This window comes from Astyanax mexicanus, chromosome 23 (genome assembly GCF_023375975.1).
Source record: "Astyanax mexicanus isolate ESR-SI-001 chromosome 23, AstMex3_surface, whole genome shotgun sequence".
NCBI lineage: Eukaryota > Metazoa > Chordata > Actinopteri > Characiformes > Acestrorhamphidae > Astyanax > Astyanax mexicanus.
The window spans coordinates 18428666-18449825 of record NC_064430.1 but is presented as its reverse complement, the minus strand read 5'-3'; the positions used below and the strand labels follow the sequence as shown (position 1 = coordinate 18449825).

Sequence of the window (21160 nt, the reverse complement as noted above, 5' to 3'; positions counted from 1 at the left end):
ACTGCAGCCGTTTCTGCTTGTAAGCTCTGGTGAGGGGTGGCTGAATAGTAGATTTATGCACATCAGCAAGCCTTTGAAGGATCCTACGCCTTGAAGTTCTCAGGACTCCAGAGACACAAGCAGCTTCAAATACCTATATGCTGGTTTGTAATGGCATTTTAGCATCTGCTCTCTTAATCCGATGAACTTGCCTGGCAGAAACCTTCTTCATTTTGCCTTTATCTGCACAAACCTGCCTGTGCTCTGAATCAGCCACAAATCTCTTTACAGAACGTTGATCACTCTTACGTTTTCGTGAAATATCTAATGTTTTAATACCTTGTCCAAGGCATTGCACTATTTAATGCTTTTCGGCAGCAGAGAGATTCTTTTTCTTCTCCATGTTGCTTGAAACCTGTGGCCTGCTTAATAATGTGAAACATCCTTCTTAAGTAGTTTTCCTTTTATTGGGCAAACTGGCAAACTAATTATCACAGGTATCTGAGATTGATTTCGGTGATCCAAAGAGCCCTGAGACACAATACCATCCATGAGTTTAATTGAGAAACAAAAAAAATATCTTTATGACTCTTAAATCTAGTTTGGATAATAATTTGGAACGCAGTGTATATATAATAGCCAGAAGGTAAAGTTCTATTTTCCTTTGCCATCCTTGTGTGTGCGCAAGATTATTTTTTTTTTGGGCTGGGGATTGGGGGGGTCCAAGTCCAGGTCTGGGGGTACCTCCCTGAAATACATTTTTGCAACTTGGGATGTCTGCGTTAAGGCTGTTTTTTATTTTAAATTTTATACTTGCAGTGGTTGTTAAGATACTTGTAAGAGCAAAAATAAAATTTATTGCCTTAAATTTAGATCATTTCAAACTTTTCAGGTTTTTTTTTTACTAGAGGATGTTCAAGACTAGGGGTCACTAATCTAATTAGCAAAGGGCCATATTTGGACAAATAGTCTTGTGTTGTGTGTTTTAGATTGCCAGTCGTATCCTGAACGTCCCCATGTCCTCCATCCATGTGAAGGAAACCTGTACTGGCAATGTTCCTAATGCTGCTCCATCGGCTGCCTCGTTCGGCACAGACGCCGTCGGCATGGCCGTGAAGGTAACCTGACACATATAGATCAAACAAACCCTAATACTTCAATATGCGAACTCCTTGTTTCTACACTCACTGTTTGTTTGATTAGTTTCACTCTGCACACTTTATTATCCTCAATCTCTTTTTTTATTGCTACAATAGTTCTATCTATGGGCTATACAAAACATGTTCATGAAGTTCTTTGGACAAAGTCACTCTCACATAAAGAGATTTCCCCACTTCAGTTCTTGCCAGTTTTAGTCACTATAAGAATGAGCAGTTTAAGGGCTCTGTCAGTGTTGGCCACACCATGCATATGCTAAGCGTTTACCACACGTTAGTGTTAGCTTGTGCTGAATGGCAAAACACGTACAAGCTAATTCATGCTTAACTGCAATAGAAGCCCAACATTATTTCATAATTCAAAACTACTTCCATTTCCCTCGTCTGCTGACTAATCACAGACAGTAGGTGCAGATCCCTCATTCAGAAAAAGTCTGACTGAAATGGCAGATCTTTAGCTGATCTAGTGGGCAGGGCTCTGTTGGGGTGACGGGTGAGGGGTGATACCAGGATGTTTCTAAACAGGTTTCCTAATCGTGATAACCCACCAAACAGCTCATAGAAGCATATGATTCCTGACACCAAACACTTTCATTTGAGTCACAGAATACAGATGGATTTTTTTCCACGCTTTGAGTGTTTATAGGGGCAGTTGAGAAACAAAATACAAACTTGCCAAAAAATATTATGCAAAAAGTTTTTTGTTTTTTTTTATAATATGCCCCCTTTGATGTCAAGACCATCATAAACAGGTAATTAAATTAGAAAAAAATCAGCCATTACATTAAAACTACCTATATGAGTGGTGTGTCTTTCTCAGCCATGCAGTGACTGTATTGACATAGTGGTGGTGTGTTAGTGTATGCTATGCTCATATGAGTAAGTGGATCAGATACAGCAGTGCTGCTGGAGTTTTTAAACTGGAGTGTTTACTTCTGCCTAGAGCTGCTTCCTTATAGCTGAAGTAAAGTCAAAAACAGAAGCTCTGACTCTGTTGCTACACCGTTTGTGTTGGTCATCCTCTAGTCCTTCTTCAGTGATCGCAGGATACTGCTCACAGGATGCTATTAGCTGTTTCTGGTTAATAAACTATTTTCAGTCCAGCAGAAACACTGAGTTGTTTAAAAACTCCAGCAGCACTGCTGTTTCTGGTCCACTTGTACCATCACAACACACACTAACACACCACTAACATATCAGTGTCAATGCAGTGCTGAGAATGACCCACTACCCAAATAATACCTGCTCTATGGTGGTCTACCTGTGGGGTTCTAACCATTACAGAACATGATAAAAGAAGTATAATAAAAGTATGCAGAGAAACAGACACTAAAGTCTGTAATTATAGAACTAAAAAGTTCTCCTATATGCCTTGTTGAGCTGATCAAATGGACAGTGAGGGTACAAACAAGAAAACAACGTGGCCTTAAAAAACATAATTTTGAATGTTCTGAGTTGATTTGTATGATTCCTACAGAATGCTTGTGAGAAGCTGATGGGCCGACTGGAGCCAATCAGAAAGAATAACCCTAAACACACCTGGCAACAGCTGGTAAGCATAGAGCTGCATGCTACTGTTAAAAAATAAAGATGCTACAAAGGGTTAAATGAACGATGCCATAGTTTAATCATATTTATTTACAAATACAAATTATATAGACACCTATCAATAATTCAGTTTAAGCTTTGCATTCAGGCCCATTGCAACAAGTGTAAAAAAAAAATCCAGCACCTAGTCATGCAGGCTGTGTTTATAAACACTAGTGAAGGAATGGGTAAGTTTAGCTGTAATGGTATTGTAATGGGATGACACGGCTGCCTTGCTGTGTTGCTTCTTGGGGTCTTTTATCTGCTTCATGTTGTCAGACAGGTTCCATTTATGTAATTTCTTGATTCTACAGGTCTGGCCGTAATCAGGCCTGGTTGTTTTTAGTGAAATTAAAGTAAAAACTAAGCTTTCCAAAAAGTGTAATTAATCACAGTCAATTTATAGGAGGGCAAACACTTTTTCACAAAGGGATATTAATAAATAAATTGAATCATTATTTAAAAAGTGCTTTTTTATATTTACTCAGGTTATATTTGTCTAATATTAAAGTTTGTTTGATAATCTGAAAAATGTAAGTCTAAAAAAAATACAAAAACACAAAAAACTGTATGGGGGCAAATACTTTTTCACGCCACTGTGTGTGTGTGTGTGCATATATATATATATATATATATATATATATATATATATATATATATATATATATTCAGAGTAAATTTTAAAAAGTGTAATGTTACACACTGTTTGTCTGAAATTTAAATAGATATGTTTGATATTGATATTGACCCCTGTATCAGATTCCCTCTGTGTTTTCACATCAGTGGAATCATTAATTATTAGACATATATAAAAACAGAACAGTAAACATGTGCCTACATGCATTACTGCATTACAGTAAACCATATAAACCTGTTTTTTTTCTCTATCAGGTGGTGGAGGCCTACTGTCAGAAGGTCAGCTTATCAGCCACAGGCTTCTTCATGTAGGTCAACCCCATCATAAATCTCAAATAATCTCAGCTGAAGTACAGTAGCCTCAGAGAGTGACTGTGTTTCTCTGTTTGTCCACCAGGGGGCCCCACACTGGTGTGGACTGGGAGAGGAGTGAGGGGACTGCATATTATTACTTCACCTTTGGGGCGTGCTGCTCTGAGGTGGAGATCGACTGTCTGACCGGAGATCACAAAGTACTGTGTCAAAAATCACCTTCCTACATTTTATGCACCTTTTGTATCACAGTCAGAACTGCTTTAATACCTCTACAATTAAAGTACAATTAAATTTAAGATTTAGTGCAATCAGTTCCTCACAGCAATGCTCCAAAATTTAGCAAAATCCATCCTTGGGCAGTAGGCAGAAAAGCAGGATAAACTCTTTTCACCTTTTGTCCATATACTATATATATGTCACAATTTTGGTACATTTTAACCAATATCAATTGATAATCCACCTGATTATCAGCAGTATTTTAGGATTAAAAATTGGGATTTTGATGAGATTGAGGTTTAGAACCAGGCCTAAAGTTTGCTAGGTGAATTCTAATGCTAATTAATTTTACTGTATAATTTACAGTGCTGTGGAGAAGTATTGGTTGCCTTTATCTCCTATCTCTCTGTTGCATATCTAAGCCAGTGTTATAGATATCTAATCAGCACATATTATTAAACAAATAGAGCCTCATAATAAATTAGACCAATAATAAGTAATATGTTTATCCCATTGCAAAGCAATACCCAACTCTATTGATATGCAGTTTGTATAGATTCTTCTCTGTAAGTCGTCCGACAGTTTAGCTCGTTGTTCAGGTTGTTCGGTCTGATTGTGTGGGGTTTGCTTTGAATACAGGATTTTTGGGTGGATGCACTGTTTTCATGTAGATTCAACAGATTTTTTTAAAATGATGCACAGAATATTTGGCAACCACACATATTCACACTGCATTATATAAAATATTTTATAGTAAAATTATAAACTTTTATTTTTCTTTACTCCACTAAGACTTTTTGTCTTAAATGTTAGAAATGTTAGATTATCACTAGAACTTGTTTTAATCCAAACTAAAATAAGCACACCAGTCAAGTCATTCTGATTCTTGTGCCCAATTTAAGGGTAATTAAAGTCTTACTTGACTCACTCTGAGACTATGCAATTAGTTTAAGACATAGTAAGGAATATGTGCTTACACCATTGGTATATTTTGGATGTTTTTTGCAGTGCAGACAAAAAACAGCCCTTTTGGTCAAAAAAGTTAAAAGACTGATTGATTTATGCCAAACTATAACTAACATAATTTAATATCATATCAAAGTGTTTTCACACTTAACTAGATTTAAAAACAAAATGGAGCCAAATACATCAGAGTTAGCATGAAGCTATCAAAAGGCACAAGGCAGTGTGAAGGCTAAGCTCAATAAAGACTTCAGCCTGTCGTCACCTCAGCGAGTAATCCAGCTCAGAAAACCAATTAGGCTGGAAGCATTACATACTTTATTTAATTTGGTTGTTAGCAATCACAGATAAATTGTTTAAGCTCAGATGAAGCCGGCTGCTGTTTCTGTTAGCATCACGGTTTATCCCGCTGTCCTCTCCGCTCTGTTATTTCAGAACATTAGGACGGACATTGTGATGGACGTTGGTCGAAGTCTGAATCCTGCCCTGGACATCGGACAGGTACCACATTATAACCCAATCATAATACGCTGAAATGTGTTTGTTCAAGTGTATGTAATGCAATGTAATGTGTGTGTGTGTGTGTGTGTTTGTGTGTGTTGAGGTTGAGGGCGGTTTTGTGCAGGGTTTGGGACTCTACACTATAGAGGAGCTTCAGTTTTCTCCTGATGGAGCTCTGAGGACCAGAGGACCTTCAGACTATAAGATCCCAGCCCTCATAGACATCCCACGCACACTCAACACACACCTGCTGACCAACGCACACAATCCCCACGCCATCTACTCCTCCAAGGTAAACAGTCCCCCACACACAATCACACAGACTCTGATCCAGTGACCCCATCTCCAAAAAATATATATTTATATATAGAGTGTCTTGCAAAAGTATTCAAAACCCTTGAACTTATCCACATTTTGTCACCTTACAATCACAAGCTTAAATGTATTTTATTGAGATTTTAAGTGATAGACAAACAGAAAGTGCATAAGTGTGAAGTGGAGCGAAAATGATACATGGTTTTCAAAATCTTAATCAAATAAAAATATAAAAAAGTGTGACGTGCAAAAGTATTCAAAATATCAATATTTGTTAGAGCCACTGCAATTACGACTGTAAGTGCTTTGGGGTTTGTCTCTACCAGCTTTGTGCATCTAGAGACATTTATTTTTTCTACTTTTGCCCCATTCTTCTTTATAAAACAGCTCAAGCTCAGCCAGGTTGGATGGAGAGTGTCTGTGAACAGCTATTTTCATGTCTTGCCACAGAAGCTTAACGCGATTTAAGACTGGGTCATTCAAACACATAAATGTTTTCTGATCTAAACCATTCCACTGTAGCCATGGCTGTATGTTTAGGGTGATCATTTTGCTGGAAGGTGAATCTCCTTCCCAGTCTCAAGTCTTTAGTTGCCTTCAACAGGTTTTCTCTCCCAGGATTGCCCTGTATTTAATCTCCATCCATCTTCCAATCAACATTATGCATGATGCTACCACCACCATGTTTCACAGTGGGGATGGTGTGCTCTGGGTGATGAGCAGTGTTACTCTTTCTCCCCATATAGCGCTTTGCATTTAGGCCAGAAAGTTTAACATTGGTCTCATCTGACCACAGCACCTTCTTCCACATGTTTGCAGGAACTGCAAACATCAATTCATATATTTCTTTTAACAATGTATTTCTTCTTGACACTCATCCATAAAGGCCATATTTGTGGAGCGCATGACTTATGATAGTTGTCCTTTATACAGAATCTCCCACCTGAATTGTGGATTTCTGTAGCTCCTCCAGAGTGACCATGGGCCTTTTAACTGCTTCTCTGACTGTCACACTTTTCAGATTTTTATTTGATTAAAAATTTGAAAACCATGTATCATTTTCGTTCCACTTTACACTTATGCAATACTTTGTGTTTGTACATTTAAGTTTGTGGTTATAACACCACAAAATGTGGAAAAGTTCAAGGGGTATGAATATTCTTCACAAGCCACTGTATGTACAAAATAATAAGGGCTGTCAATGTTTAAAGCATTAATGCACACAATTCATTTGGAATCGGTAATGTTTTAATTTTTTTAACACAACTTTTTAATTTTTAAATTTTTATTTTTTTTTCATCCCAACTTCTGCTGTAATCTGTCCCGACTTCTCCACATATTCTGCACATATTTATTTTTTCTTTCTGAAAAAAAACTAAAAATGATCCAACAAGTTGTAATACCCCGGAGCCATTACATATTTCACCCAGGCCATTTAAATGGTCATCCCCCTGTTGTAAGCATGTGTGCAATACCAAACACTTCCTGAGATTTTTATGTGTATATAAAATGTTGCAGGGTATCGGCGAGCCCACCGTGTTCTTCGGCTGCACCATCTTCTTTGCTATTAAAGAAGCGATTGCTGCAGCTCGGAGAGAGAGAGGACTCAGTGAGAGCTTTAACCTCTCCTCTCCGGCCACGGCTGAGAAGATCCGGCTGGCTTGTGAAGACACCTGTACCACCGCGGTGAGGACAACTCACCTGTTATTACACCAACACTTACTTATTCCTGGACTATTTTAAGCCCATATTTTACATTTCACTCCTATTTTATTTCATCCTCTCTTTCTCTTTATTTAGGCCTTCTCCGTGACGCCTGAACCCTGCAAACCCTGGGCTATTGATATCTGAATGGCATCCATCCAAACCTCTCTGATGCTCACCTGTGGGCTTCTCACCTTTTATCCAAACTAACTCTTTCTTTTATTCTTCAGTGTCTCACACACATCATTAACTCTGGGTTGATAAGGAGTCAGGTTGCCTTTGCCCTCACAAAATCTGCTACCGACAATAATTGGAGAACTGCATAAATTTCTAAAGCCCCTGGGAACCTAAATCTGAGTTTTCTATTTCCTACCTCAAATCAGAAAAAGTCAGGATAGTATGGAACATGCAAATAAGAAGGCAGTGTTTCCTTTCATGTGGGACAGAGGAGGTTTAACTGCTTTTATTGGAGACAATGACATATTGCCACCGTCGGACTATAAAATATTATATCCCAAAAATGAGCATAATTTCCCCCAATTGTCATCAACTTCAAAATGAAAGTCCTTTTGCTGCGTTATTACACATCTGTCCATATCATTCACGCCAAGTTTGCCTGATGGTTTGACTGATAACGGTCCGGATGATCCTTTTGTTTTTGCTCCTGAGCTCACAATGTCAATATCTGGAATACTGTTACATCTGACCACAATAATTGATTCCAATGCATGATGGTCCATCTACATGTCTCAGAGACGTGGCGCATCTTGTTTATGCTCTACAACACAAAGTAATCACTCCCTATGTGATTTTGGCAGACATTGTTTTTTCATGCATTATATACAAACTCGAGATCTTTTGCCCATCTTTGCTCTTCAAAAGCTCAGCATTCCATGGATGCTGCTTTTGTACCAGAACCTGATTATAATCACGTCTGCATGATTGACATCACATGTTTAGAATCACATCAGTATTTTTGTTTCATTTTTTTTTTTTTCCGGGGGGACTCCATCCCAACTTTTTTTTTAATGTGTTGCAGGCTCAGCAAAAGCTGGTCCTTGAATGTAATGTCATTTGTTTTTAATTCACTGCTGGACAATGACCTAGCCTTGATCCTCAGCAAGCCGGACGGTGAATCAGCAGATTCTGCAGCCAACAGGACTTTGCTCTAACATTAAAGTCAGTTATTAACCTGAGTGAAGAATGAGGTCAGTCTTCAATACTAAAAGAGAGATTAAATTAATAATAATATAATAACTTAACGTGTGAGAGACTGTGGCCTTGCGGCAGATGTTTACTTGTTTATGAATCACCATAATAAAACTAATACACCTAAGTATGTGTTTACGGAGTGTTTTTATTATGGGACATATTTGTCTGAGATATCAAACATTAATAGGTCAATCACAGGTCATTATCAAAGTTATTTATAACTAATTAAAGTTAATGATTATGAGTATGATTAAGGGTTGGCTTGTCTCAAATTATCTGAAATAACTCATTACCATATGGCACCAACATACAGCCTTGCGCAAAGGCTTTAGCTTCCCTGGTCAGCCATCAGGGTTACCAGATTATTACATTGGGATTCAGGTAAACCCAATTCACTGGTAAAACGTTTCAACTCTGCCAAAATGCAGGCAAACCGCCCAAACAGCTAATTTCAGCATATTACAGGGTTTATCCCAAAATGATCTTAAATAAAATACCTTATATTAAATATCACTAATTACAAAAAAAGACATTTAAAATTATTTTATCTGCTTGTGTATTATATATGTGTTTAGTGTATCATAAGACACAAGAAAAAAAAAGTAATTACAATACATAAAAATACAATGAAACAAGCAATGAAAGAAATATACTATAATAAACCACTACAGTCTACAGTACTGTATTTATACCATAATAAACCACTACAGTCTATATTACTGTATTTATACTATAATAAACCACTACAGTCTATATTACTGTATTTATACTATAATAAACCACTACAGTCTATATTACTGTATTTATACTATAATAAACCACTACAGTCTATATTACTGTATTTATAGTATACTAAACCAATACAGTAAAAAAAATCTTGCTACTCCTATAAAAGGAAAAATTGAAGACAACTTTGCTTAATTTAAAAAATACAATGTTCTTAAAACTTCTACAACATTAAAAACAACAATTTTTTCAATAAAACTGATTTGTTACACTGAAACGTATTTTAATATTTTATTTGCAACTGCTGCAGAGTGCATTGCTTCTATAACAAACAAAGCAAATCATTAGTACAAAAGTTTAAAAACATTCTTTACGTCTTTAAATTTTTTAAACCCATAAGTTGGTTACAAACATTGACCAGCTACTTCATTAAAACCACATGCTTTACACACTGTCATCTTTTCAACTCCAGCTCTTTCCAGCGTATAGGAGCACTTTGTAGTTCTAGAATTACAGACTGTAGTCCTGTATGTTTCTCAGTATACTTTATTATCCTCCCTGCACCCTGTTTCTCACTGGTCAGGACCAGATGTTATTTGGGTTGAGGAACAGCACTGCTGTGACATTGACAGGCTGTTAAAATATGTAGAGAAACTGCTAAGCTGAAAATATGAACAGTGAGTGTAGAAATATGTCAGTCATTGTATTAAGGCTGTGTATTGGCAAGAAGTGTTAAAAGAATCACATTAAAAGCACTACAATTACATGAACTGCCATAGAATGAAGTAGTCAGTAGTTTGCTAGCTAACATTTTTTTCTGTGTATGGTTAGATATGAGGTTAGCTAGCTAGAAGTAATAGCTAATGTTTTTTTTATGTGTGAAGCTAACTGCTAGCTTCATACCAAACAGTACACACACACACAAAATAACATTAGCTAGCTAACCTAGGTCACTAATATCAAATGTCCCTGAAACTTCTGCTAGATAACTAACGCTACCTTTGTGAACTAACTAGCTAGTTAAATTGCATGTGCTGCTCATGTTAATGGTGTGGTGGTAAATATCTATGGTGCATGCTTTTTCATATTCAAAGTTGTGCAGGTATGTATCATATTTACTGAATGCTAACTAACTTACAGTAAGCTTATTTATGCATGATTATTGATTATTGTCTCATAACTAATAAGAATTAAACATAGACACATTTATGTATTATAATTTATGTATCAAAAATAATTACATTAAGAGAACCTTAAAGATAACAAGACATTTTTATTAAGTTGTTTTTTGAATTTACAAAGGCTCACAGGATTATACGATGCACGTCTATCAGTAAACGTCTATTTTCTGGTCTATTTTTATACACAAGGCACACTGGATTATAGGGCGCATTACGCGACACAAGTAAATAACTGGTGTCGTCTTGTTTTCCTTCTAATTTAGCAGGTCTTGCCAAAATGCTAAGCTAATTAAACAAAACTGTGATTCTTAAAAATATATATATATATTTTAAAGTCAAATGAGCTTTGTTTTCCGGAAAGTCAGGACGCTATAAGCTTGCGGTTCGTCCCAAGTGGCTTGTTTTAAAACAGTAAACACGCAGACTTCAGGCTGATAATACTCACCTCTGAACAGCAAACGAGCTAGCGCTTAGCCCTATTAGCAGTAAATGCTAAAACTGCTGGAGAACTAAACGGAAACTCTTGTATATCGCTGTACTTCAGCAGAGTGGTTTTACTGCTCTTTACAACCTGACTGGTAAAATTCATACATAAAGTGCACCGGATTAAAAGGCACACTGACAATTTTTAGGAAAATGGAAGGATTAAGTGCACTGATTAGTGCAAAAAACACAGTAATGTTCAGCGAAAGTAAATTAAGTAGAAAATCGTTACATGTTTTTATATTTTTATTAGCTGCAATCATCAGCAAAGCCTTGTTACCAAACCTGTCCCAACCCATGTGAAAATTTTCTCAGGAGAAAAGCCATATGGAACCGGTTTTACTCAGATCAAGAGGTACACAGTTATTTAAGTCAGTCTGCACTGCACTTTCACGATCAGCATTCAGTCAGATTTAACAAATAATTTTAAACAAAATCATAATCATTACAGTAAGTAATCTTCTTTTAATTGATTAAGCACTATATGATGCAGCGTTTACAGCTTTTATAGTTAAAATTGCTTGTTAAACTTTTCATTAGCAGCTAAATTTGATTAGCAGCTAAAAAATGCTGCTAATGTTTCAGTTTATGAATTGTAATATTAGCTTAATGTTCTTTAGCAGGGGCAGCAGGCAGGATCCCCTAATCAAGAGAATGGTTAGAATGGCAGAGGGCTGGCCACTGTACAAGTCAACCCCTGTGTTTCAGAAACTCCTTGCTTCAAACCTTCCCGACCTGACGTGCAAGAGACGCTGGACCCTGCGAGAACCCTGCAGCTACCAAACCATGAGTATGTTAGTATGTATATACTGACAGTGAGCTGAACCATTTTAGCAGTATTTTAAAATCTGGTCACTTTTTATACCTATAAAATAAAACAGACATTGTGATGTTATGGTGGAAGAATAACTATAGTGAAGGTGAACAGAAGACTGTTGGGGCAGATCATGGTAGCTCCAGGGCCCACGAACGGGCAGATCCTGTTTCTGCCTCTGGAATCTGGAAAAAGCAAGAAACACGGTGTAAGTAAGTCATGATATAAGTCACAATTGTTTATTGGTTTTTAATAGTATTTTTCCCAAGAGAAATTAGTGCCAGTGATCGAAAAGTAGAAAAGTGTGAAAACCCCAAGTATATATAGAGACTGAGATTTTTGCCTATTATTCTTACAAAACAGCTCAAGCTCAGCCAGGTTGAACTGAGCACGTCTGTGTCATGTCTTGTCACAGACACTCAGTGGGTTTAGGTCAGGACTTTAACTGGGCCATTCTATCACATAAATATTTTATAATCTAAACCATTCCAATGTAGTGGATTTCTGTATCTCCTCCAGAGTGACCATGGACCTCTTGGCTGCTTCTCTGACTAGTGCTCTCCTTGCTCTGTTTGGGTGGACAGCCATGTCTTAGTACGGTTGCAATTGTAGTGCTCTTTGGGACAAGCAAAGCTTTGGATAACCTAAACCTGCATTAAAAATTTCCACAGCTAATAAATTATCTGTCTGGTGAGTTCCTTGTGAGCTGGTGACCTGTTTGTTAACTTTTTTGTTTAATTTTATTTGATTAAAATCATGTTCATTCCACTTTACAATTATGTGCTAGTTTAGGTTGGTCTATTACTTAAAAATCTCAATAAATTACATCTAATTTATTTTATTACATACTTAATAAAATAAATTAGATGACAAAGTGAAAAAAGTTATTTCTAATTCCACTCCAATATGTAAATACAAGAAAAATGTAATATATTTTATGGATTTACAGTTGATATTAACTAAGCAACTATAACTGTAGACAAAACACTGTAAAACGGCAGGTCTATGTACCATCTGTGTGAAGCGAGTGCTGCATGCACTGCAGGCTCGTTCTGGTGTAGCCGGGCTGTGTAGAGGGAACGGTCCGCTCAGGCCCGAGTCACTCCGGGCTGCTGCCATGGCTTCTTTCAGCGCAAAGAACACAGAACTGCCCAGGAACAGAGTAGGCTCACCAATACCCTGAAATAAACAAACAAACAAACCATATTTGGGGCTTTTTACTTTTTCAATTTTTAGACATATTTTGAATCTCTCTGTTCTACTTTATACATTCTGCAATAATAATAATAATGAATAATAGAGGCTAGCTATTTATAGAATTTCTACAGTTGTTAGGTGTCTACTAAGGTATTACTCGTTGGTTGCTTTGGCATGTAAAATTCGAGATGATTGCGATCAGCCATAACAATAAAACCACCTGTCTGATTTTGTGTAACATTCCTTCAAAACAGTTCCGACTCAAAAAAGCATGGACTACAAGACATCTAAAAGGTACCCGTGACCCACTATAATAAGATGCTTTTTATTATATATTATTCACGGGCTTACTAAAATGTTAATATAGTGGCTAGGTGGTTGCTTTGGTATTGCTATTGAGTTGCTATTTGGCATTTATTGGTAGTTGCTTTGGCATTGCTGTATTATAGAATCCTATATAGTTACAATCAATCAGCCATAACATTACACCACCTGTCTAATATTACTGTATTTTTTGCACTATAAGGCACACCGGATTATAAGGCACACTATCAATAAACATCTTTTTCTGGTCTATTCTTATACACAAGGTGCACTGGATTATAAGGCGCATTATGCGACACAGGATCAAAACATGGATGGAACAGGATCAAATTAGCAGGGCTCACCGTGGGATGGCCCGACCTGTAAAGAAAGAGCTTGCTCTTATACATAAGGCACCGGATTATAAAGCACTCGGAGGATTTGGGGGAAACAAAAAGGTTTTTAAGTGTGCCTTATAGTGCGGAAAAAAATATATGTAACCCCTACATTTATTCATGGACCCAAAAGCTGATCTCTAATACACTGAATATACATAGTAGAATAGGAGTACCCACCTTGGATGAGTAGATGGCGTGGGGGTTGTGGGATCCAGACAGCAGGTAAACGTTGAACTGCAGTGGGACGTCACACACCGCAGGAATCTTGTACTGCCCCGGGCCGCGGGTGTAGAGAACGCCTGAGGGGGAAAACTTGAGCTCCTCCATGGTGTAGAGACCCAGACCCTGCATGAAGGCACCTTCAATCTGAAACACACACACACAAACACGTACAGCTTACAGAAGTGTATAGAATTCCATTATCTCTGCAGGTAAATGAGGACTCTGGCCTACCTGTCCGATGTCAATAGATGGGTTGATGCTCCTGCCGATATCAGCAACCAGGTCAGTTCTAATAGTCTGAAAGCATTACAAAATACAATTAATAAAAAGAAAAGGTCAGAAACAACTTTTAAATTGGCTTGAAAAGAAATTGGTAGCTTCAGTGCCAGAGCTCCACCCACGTGCATCAAGGACTGCACGTAGAGCGCCAAGTGCACAGGGGGCACCAAAAATGTAGCTTGTGAAAAATGAACATAATAATAGTAATCATAATCAGGGCATATTTAATCAATACAAAAGTTACATATTTGCTAGAGAAAAAGATGAATCTCCTGTGCAAAAGTTTGATTGTGCTTCTAAATCGTGTATTACAGAAGCATGCTGGGGGGAAGCTGCTTCACTTCTTGTCCAGAGATGGAAAATTTAACAGAAATTAGTTTTACAGCTCAATGAACATAATTAACCAGATCAAATCAATAGAAATACACCAGAAAGACAACTACCTATCTTTAGAACAGTGTTACATTCTGGCAATGCAAACCTTTCTCTAACTAAAAGTAAATCTGTTTTCAGTTCAAGTACAATGCATTTTAAACATTACTTATTATTATGTATAAACCACAATTTAAACTCTTCAAGAAGACAATCGAGGTGCTTTCAAATGAAACCACTGAAGTCTTTAAGAAAACTTTAATATACTTGTAATATTATTTATTACAGATGTTTCAAGAAATAATACTGTAAGAATTTGAATCAATGGTATGGCAAATGTAGGAAAATTTGGTTGTATAGACCAGAGTTTGGAGTCCTATAAAATATAAAAATCAAAGGGTAATCATATCTCACCACTAAATTTATTCAATTTTTATTTATTTTTATTTTATTTTATTCAAGGTATATGTTTCAAATGATTTTACTGTAGCAATCTGGAATAATGCGAAGTAATTATAAAACCAGCCAATCAAACTGTTAAATTATACCATTAAATCCGTGAAGAACACATTCCATACTATTAATTATAAAAGTCAAATGTGATTTTACTATAGCAAAAATGGAGGGCTGGGGGGCACACAGTTACTAGGTGGTTGTAGAGGAGTTGCTAGGTGGTAGCTATGGTATCGAAGATGCTTGAAACACAGGTAATATGTGGTTGTAGTTCCTAGGTATTTTATTTGATTGTTAGGGTACCAAATCAACTTACCTAACAACTCCACTACAATCACCTGGCAACTCCAGAGCAAGTGCCCTGTGTTCCAACCAAGTGGGATACTATGGCAACCACCTAGCTATATTGCTACAACCACCTAGTAACTGTGTGGTTGATAGTTAGTTACTAGGTGGTTGCTCTGTAGTTGCTAGGTGGTTGCAGTGGAGAAATAAGTAGTTGCCATTTTATTCCTTTGTGGCTGCTGTGGCATTGCTATGGTATTGTAGATGGTTTCTAAGGAGTAGCCAGATGGCAGCAATGTAGTTTCTATGTGGTTGCAATGGAGGCACTAGGTGGCTGCTCTGAGGTATCTGGTGGTTGTTTTGGTGTTCATAGTTTACTGCTATTAAATCCCATGTGGTTGCTATGCAGTTGTTATGCACATGGTCACCACAAAGCTGCTACACGGTTGTGTTTTGTGTGGATTTTTAGGCCAGCTTAAAAGTGTTAAAGGGTTATTAAACTTCAGCTGTTTTAGTGTCAGGGGTTTGACTGACCCTGTATTCTCCAGTCAGACAGTCCAGCTCCACCTCGCTGCAGCAGGCGGCGTAGGTGAAATACGCATACGGCAGGCCCTCTTGCTTCTCCCAGTCCATATACAGGTCCTGACCCCTGATACAAACAAACAAATACACATGTATATATATATATATATATATATATATATATATATATATATATATATATATATATATATATATATATATATATATATATACCAGTCAAAAGTATGGACACACCTTCTTATTTAATGTTTTTACTTGTTTTTTTTTCTAAATTGTACATTAATATTGAAGTGATCCACACTATGAAGGTACACCTAAGGAATCATGTAGTAACTTGAGTAATCATTAGAGCCAGTTTCATCATAACGTTTTTAATGGTCTTTGCAAGTAAACTTGAGGATACTTTGGAAGTTTTTGATTTTTTTTTTTTGATTGACTTCCCTTCATTTCATAAAGTCATTTTTTCTTTACTTAGTTGAGTAGTTCTTATTATGGAATGGATTAGAACATTACTCAAATAGAACTATTCACTGTATACCTGTAACTCTGCCTCTTCACATCTTTACAGCTGATGCTCTCCAAAACATTAATAGAACAAGAAATTCAAGTAATCAACTCTTGATAAGTTCAGCACATCTGCTAACTGAAAGCCTGAATTCCAGGTGACTCTACCTCATGAAGTTGACTGAGAAAATCCAGCCAAGATGTGCAAAACTGTCATCTAAGCAAGAGGTGCTACTTTGAAAAATCTAAAATATAACACATATTCTGGTGTTTCCAAACTTTTGACTTTACTACATACAGTATATAGTATAGCCTAGTGGTATACATTACAAACTGGCAATTCTTCTGATTATTATTCTTCTGCTGATCATAGATCCACACACAAAGAACAGAGTCAACTGTACCTGTAGTACCCAGTAGCTGAGAGGCTGATTTTGTCAAAGAACGCTTTAGAAATCTGCACAAAAACAACATAATATGCATTAATATCATGCACTGAATATGTATCACTAGCTGTGATTAAATAATATAAAACATTTATATAAATAGCAGTACCCAGCTTTTCCATGTGCCATTGGGGTCCTGCTTTCTGATTGGCTCCAGTCGTTTATACAGAGTTTCACAGGCATCCTACAAAATACAAAAATATATACAGCCTTTATTTCACAGTTTTCAATAATATGTAATACAGAAGCATACATCATTTTGTGCACATCACTTTATGTATCATATTTTTTCTATTTTTATTTATTTTTGCTGGTCAATTACTATGCAATATAATGCAATATAATACAATAAGTAGTGTGACCAAATAAATGGTGTATATACAGTGGATTTTATCAAAATATCTTAATTTCTGCAAATAACATCAGATTTTCCTAAAAGTCCTAAAAGTAGATAAAGAGAAAAGCATAACAAATTAGATCAATTTTTTATTAGGGAAATATATTATATGTTACATATTTGTGAGTTGCAAAAGTATCACAACCCTTGTTTTCAGTATCTGGTGTAAACCATGATACTACCACCACAATGTTTTACAGATGGGATACACAGTTCTTATGCTGGAATGTAGAGTTTTCCTTTCTCCACACAAAATGCTTTTCAATTTCATTTAACAAAAAAACATATTTTTAGTCTCATCTGTCCCTTAAACATTATTTTAATAGCCTTGTGGGTTTTTCATGGGATTTTAAGCAAACTGCAGACCAGCAGCAATGTTCTTTTTGGAGAGCACCTGCTGTTCATTGTTCTCTTGAACATTAACAATAGCCAATGTGAGAGAGGCCTTCAGTTGCTTTGAAGTTACCCTGGGTTCCATTAAAACCATCACACATCTTGCTCATCTTGGAGTGATCTTTGTTAGTTGACAACTCCTGGGGAGGGTAACAATGGTCTTGAATTTCCTCCACACATTTGTACACAATCTGTCTGTCTGTCTTTTAAGAGTTTAAACTCTTTATAAATGTTTTTCGAACTTTTTTCAGCCTGATGAGCCTCAACAACTCTTTTTCTGAGCTCCTTAGAAGTCTCCTATGTTCGTGCCATAATATACTTCCACAAATGTGTTGTGAAGAGAAGAAGTTCACAATCTTTTGGCACTCATTAAAACAAAATATTAGATCACTTTTCTCAATAAATAAATGGCCAAGTATAATATTTTTGTCTTTTTCTATGTTTTGGAATTCTGATGATGTTGTAGGTCATATTTATGCAGAAATATTAAGAAAGTTCTAAAGAGTCCACAAATGTTCAAGCACCACTATAAAATAGGGTATAATGGAATATAATAGAATATAATGTTTAAGTGCTGTATGTGTGTCTGTTACCTTCACAGCCATGCCGTTGGCATCGGTTCCAAAGGACGCAGCAGAGGGACAGGTGTTTGGGACGGAGCTGGTGGCGGTCTCAGTGATGTGGATCAGAGAAAGGGGCACATTCAACTCTCTACTGGCCACCTGCACAGAGCCTGTTGTTAGAATGGGCGGAGTTAACACAGTAAGGATTGCAGTGATTGGCTGAGGAGGAATACCTGCTGGAGTTTGGTGTGAATGCCCTGACCCATCTCAGTTCCTCCATGACTGACTAACACTGATCCGTCCTTATAGATGTGCACCAGCGCAGCAGCCTTTTAACACACACACACACACACACACACACACACACACACACACACACACATTACATTTACCCTGAAAAGGTGTAGTTTTTCAGTGTTTATTGTAAACTTAGAACTCTAAGGTAGACAGACTCCAGTTCTCTGGTTCTACATCATATGGACGCACCTGGTTGAGGAAGCCCTCAGCGAAGCCGATGCCGTATTTGATGGGAATCATGGAGATTCCTCGTTTTTTCCAGCGGTTCTGCTGGTTAAACTGGGCGATGCTCAGCTGCCTGCCGTCCAGCTCACTTTTTTCTTTACACTCCATCCAGCAGCGCAGCAGATTCTCCGGGTCAAACTCCATCTTATAATGGGTTAGAGAGGGCTCCTTATACAGGTTCTTCTCCCTGATCTAGACCACACAGAAAAAAACATTTCATATAACTGTTCAGTACGCCCTCATCAATGATTCAGTAACTACTGTGAATTACTCTAATCAGCAGCTTTTAGTATGTTTAGTATGTTCAAGATCCACTATTACTAATTCAGTATATACTGTGATTTATTCAGCTTTTATAAATACATGTTTACTATCCACAATGAATTGTTAAGGATCCACTATGAATTATTCAGAATCTACTGTGAAGTATTCAGCTTTTAATATGAACTGCTTACTATTCACTATAAATTATTAACTATCCACTATGAATTGTTAAGGATCCACTGTGAATAATTCAGAATCTACTGTGAAGTTTTCAGCTTTTTTATGAACTGCTTACTATTCACTTTGAATGATTTACTATCCGCTATGAATGATTCAGTATATACTATGATTTATTCAGCTTTTATTAAGATATGTTCTACTATCCACTATGAATACTTTTATATCCATAATGAATGATTGAGTATATACTATGAATTATACAGCTTTTATTATACATTGTTTAGTATCCACTATTAATAATTCTGTATATACTTTTTTTATTCAGCTTTTATCAATACATTTTTACTATCCACTATGAATTGTTTAGGGTGCACTATGAATGATTTAGTTTTTATTAAGAATTGTTAACTATCCACTATGAATTATTTACTATCCACTATGAATGAAAAAATATATACTATGTATTGTGTTTTTTTTTCATGAATGGTTCAGGTTCCATTTTTATTATTTAGTATTTTCTATGAATGATTCTGTATCTACTGTGAATTATTCAGCTTTTATAATAAAGTGTTCAGAGTGCACTATGAATTTGTTAGTACACACTATGAATGATTAAGTATCTACTATTTATTATGCATTTTTTTAATCAACTATTTAGGTTCCACTATGAATTGTTCAGTATCCACTATGCAGGATTCTATTCTATTCTATTCAATTGTAAATAATACAGCTTTTATTATAATTTATTATTATTGTTGTTTAGTATCTACTATAAACTATTCATGATCCACTATGAATGATTCAGCATCTGCTAGGAATGATGAGGATTTTTATCAAATGTTTAGGATCTATAATGTTAGTCTAACAAGATCTAACTGTTTAATACTGACAAAATGTAACTATGTTACTATTGTGGAATCCACAATAAAGAAGTTATTGTTAAGAAGTCTTTAGTATCTAGTATGGATTATTCATGTAGTCTATGATCTATTGAGTTTCCACTATGAATTGTTCATTATTTACTGTAAACTATTTAGCATCCACTATAAATGAGTTTGTAGCTACTGTGAATTATTCATCTTTTGTTATGAATTGTTTAGTATCCACTATGAATTATTTACTATACACCGTCAATGAGTCAGCACTTGCTAGGAATAGTGAATTGTTCGGGATTTAATATGAACTGTTCAGTATCTACTATAATTAATTCTGTCTCCACAATGAATTATTCAGTGTCCACTATGATTTTTTTTTGTATCCACTATGAACTACTCACGACCCATTATGGCTTGTTTAGTATACGCTATGAATTATTCAGTATCTGCTATGAATTGTTTAGCATTCACTAAAAATGATTCAGTATCCTCCATGGATTGTCCTGTATCCACTAAAAATATCTATTACGGATTATTATATTTTTCTATGATCTATTCAGGATCCACTATGAATTGTTCAGTATTCATTTAATGCATCATCTATATATTGTCCAGTATTTACTATAGATTATTGAATGTCTACAATGAATGATGACCTCCTCAGCTGGCCGGTTGAGAATCAGCGCCACATCGTTGATTATGTTCTCCATAACCAGCATGGACTGAGGAACGCCGAACCCTCGGAAGGCCGTATTGGATGGCAGGTTGGTCTTGCAGGCAGATGATTGGCCGCGGAGGTTGGGGATGTTGTAAGAGTTATCCATGTGGAGGAGGATCTTCTCAGCCACCTAAAAGAGAGAATGAGAGAAACAGCAAGTCTGTATTTAGATGTTCTTATTGTCTTATTTATTAATATTCCAGCGGTTTAGTGGCGGTGAGTAGTTGAGTAGTTGAGGTGAGTACCAGCACAGACTCGTCTGCTGTGTTTCCTGCATTGGCGTAGTACTGAACATCAGCTGCAGTGATCCTGCCGTCTTTCATGAAGCCCACCTGAGCACAAACACAAATAATACAGTACCAGTCAAAAGTTTGCTCACACTTTCTCATTTAGTGTTTTTCTTTATTTCTATATTTAATATTAATACACATATTAATACATATGGAATTACGTAGTA

General features: G+C 36.4%; 2 protein-coding genes across 2 annotated transcripts in view; one reads left to right on the top strand and one right to left on the bottom strand.

Moving 5' to 3' along the window:
* The window catches only part of aox5 (aldehyde oxidase 5), a 70631-nt gene extending 61922 nt beyond the window's left edge, over positions 1–8709 (top strand). Inside the window, exons 28-35 of the mRNA XM_049471366.1 lie at positions 969–1097; positions 2614–2688; positions 3615–3667; positions 3757–3871; positions 5289–5354; positions 5458–5646; positions 7188–7355; positions 7470–8709. Coding sequence (XP_049327323.1) covers positions 969–1097; positions 2614–2688; positions 3615–3667; positions 3757–3871; positions 5289–5354; positions 5458–5646; positions 7188–7355; positions 7470–7520 — 846 coding nt within the window. The 3' untranslated portion in view covers positions 7521–8709. The remainder of the gene's footprint in view (positions 1–968; positions 1098–2613; positions 2689–3614; positions 3668–3756; positions 3872–5288; positions 5355–5457; positions 5647–7187; positions 7356–7469) is intronic.
* Positions 8710–9588: 879 nt separating this feature from the next.
* aox6 (aldehyde oxidase 6) overlaps positions 9589–21160 on the bottom strand; it is a 33682-nt gene continuing 22110 nt past the window's right edge. Inside the window, exons 24-35 of the mRNA XM_049471358.1 lie at positions 20949–21035; positions 20642–20833; positions 18631–18858; positions 18378–18473; positions 18175–18303; positions 16901–16975; positions 16750–16802; positions 15833–15947; positions 14141–14206; positions 13865–14053; positions 12801–12968; positions 9589–11974 (exon numbers count right to left, since the gene is read on the bottom strand). Coding sequence (XP_049327315.1) covers positions 11921–11974; positions 12801–12968; positions 13865–14053; positions 14141–14206; positions 15833–15947; positions 16750–16802; positions 16901–16975; positions 18175–18303; positions 18378–18473; positions 18631–18858; positions 20642–20833; positions 20949–21035 — 1452 coding nt within the window. The 3' untranslated portion in view covers positions 9589–11920. The remainder of the gene's footprint in view (positions 11975–12800; positions 12969–13864; positions 14054–14140; positions 14207–15832; positions 15948–16749; positions 16803–16900; positions 16976–18174; positions 18304–18377; positions 18474–18630; positions 18859–20641; positions 20834–20948; positions 21036–21160) is intronic.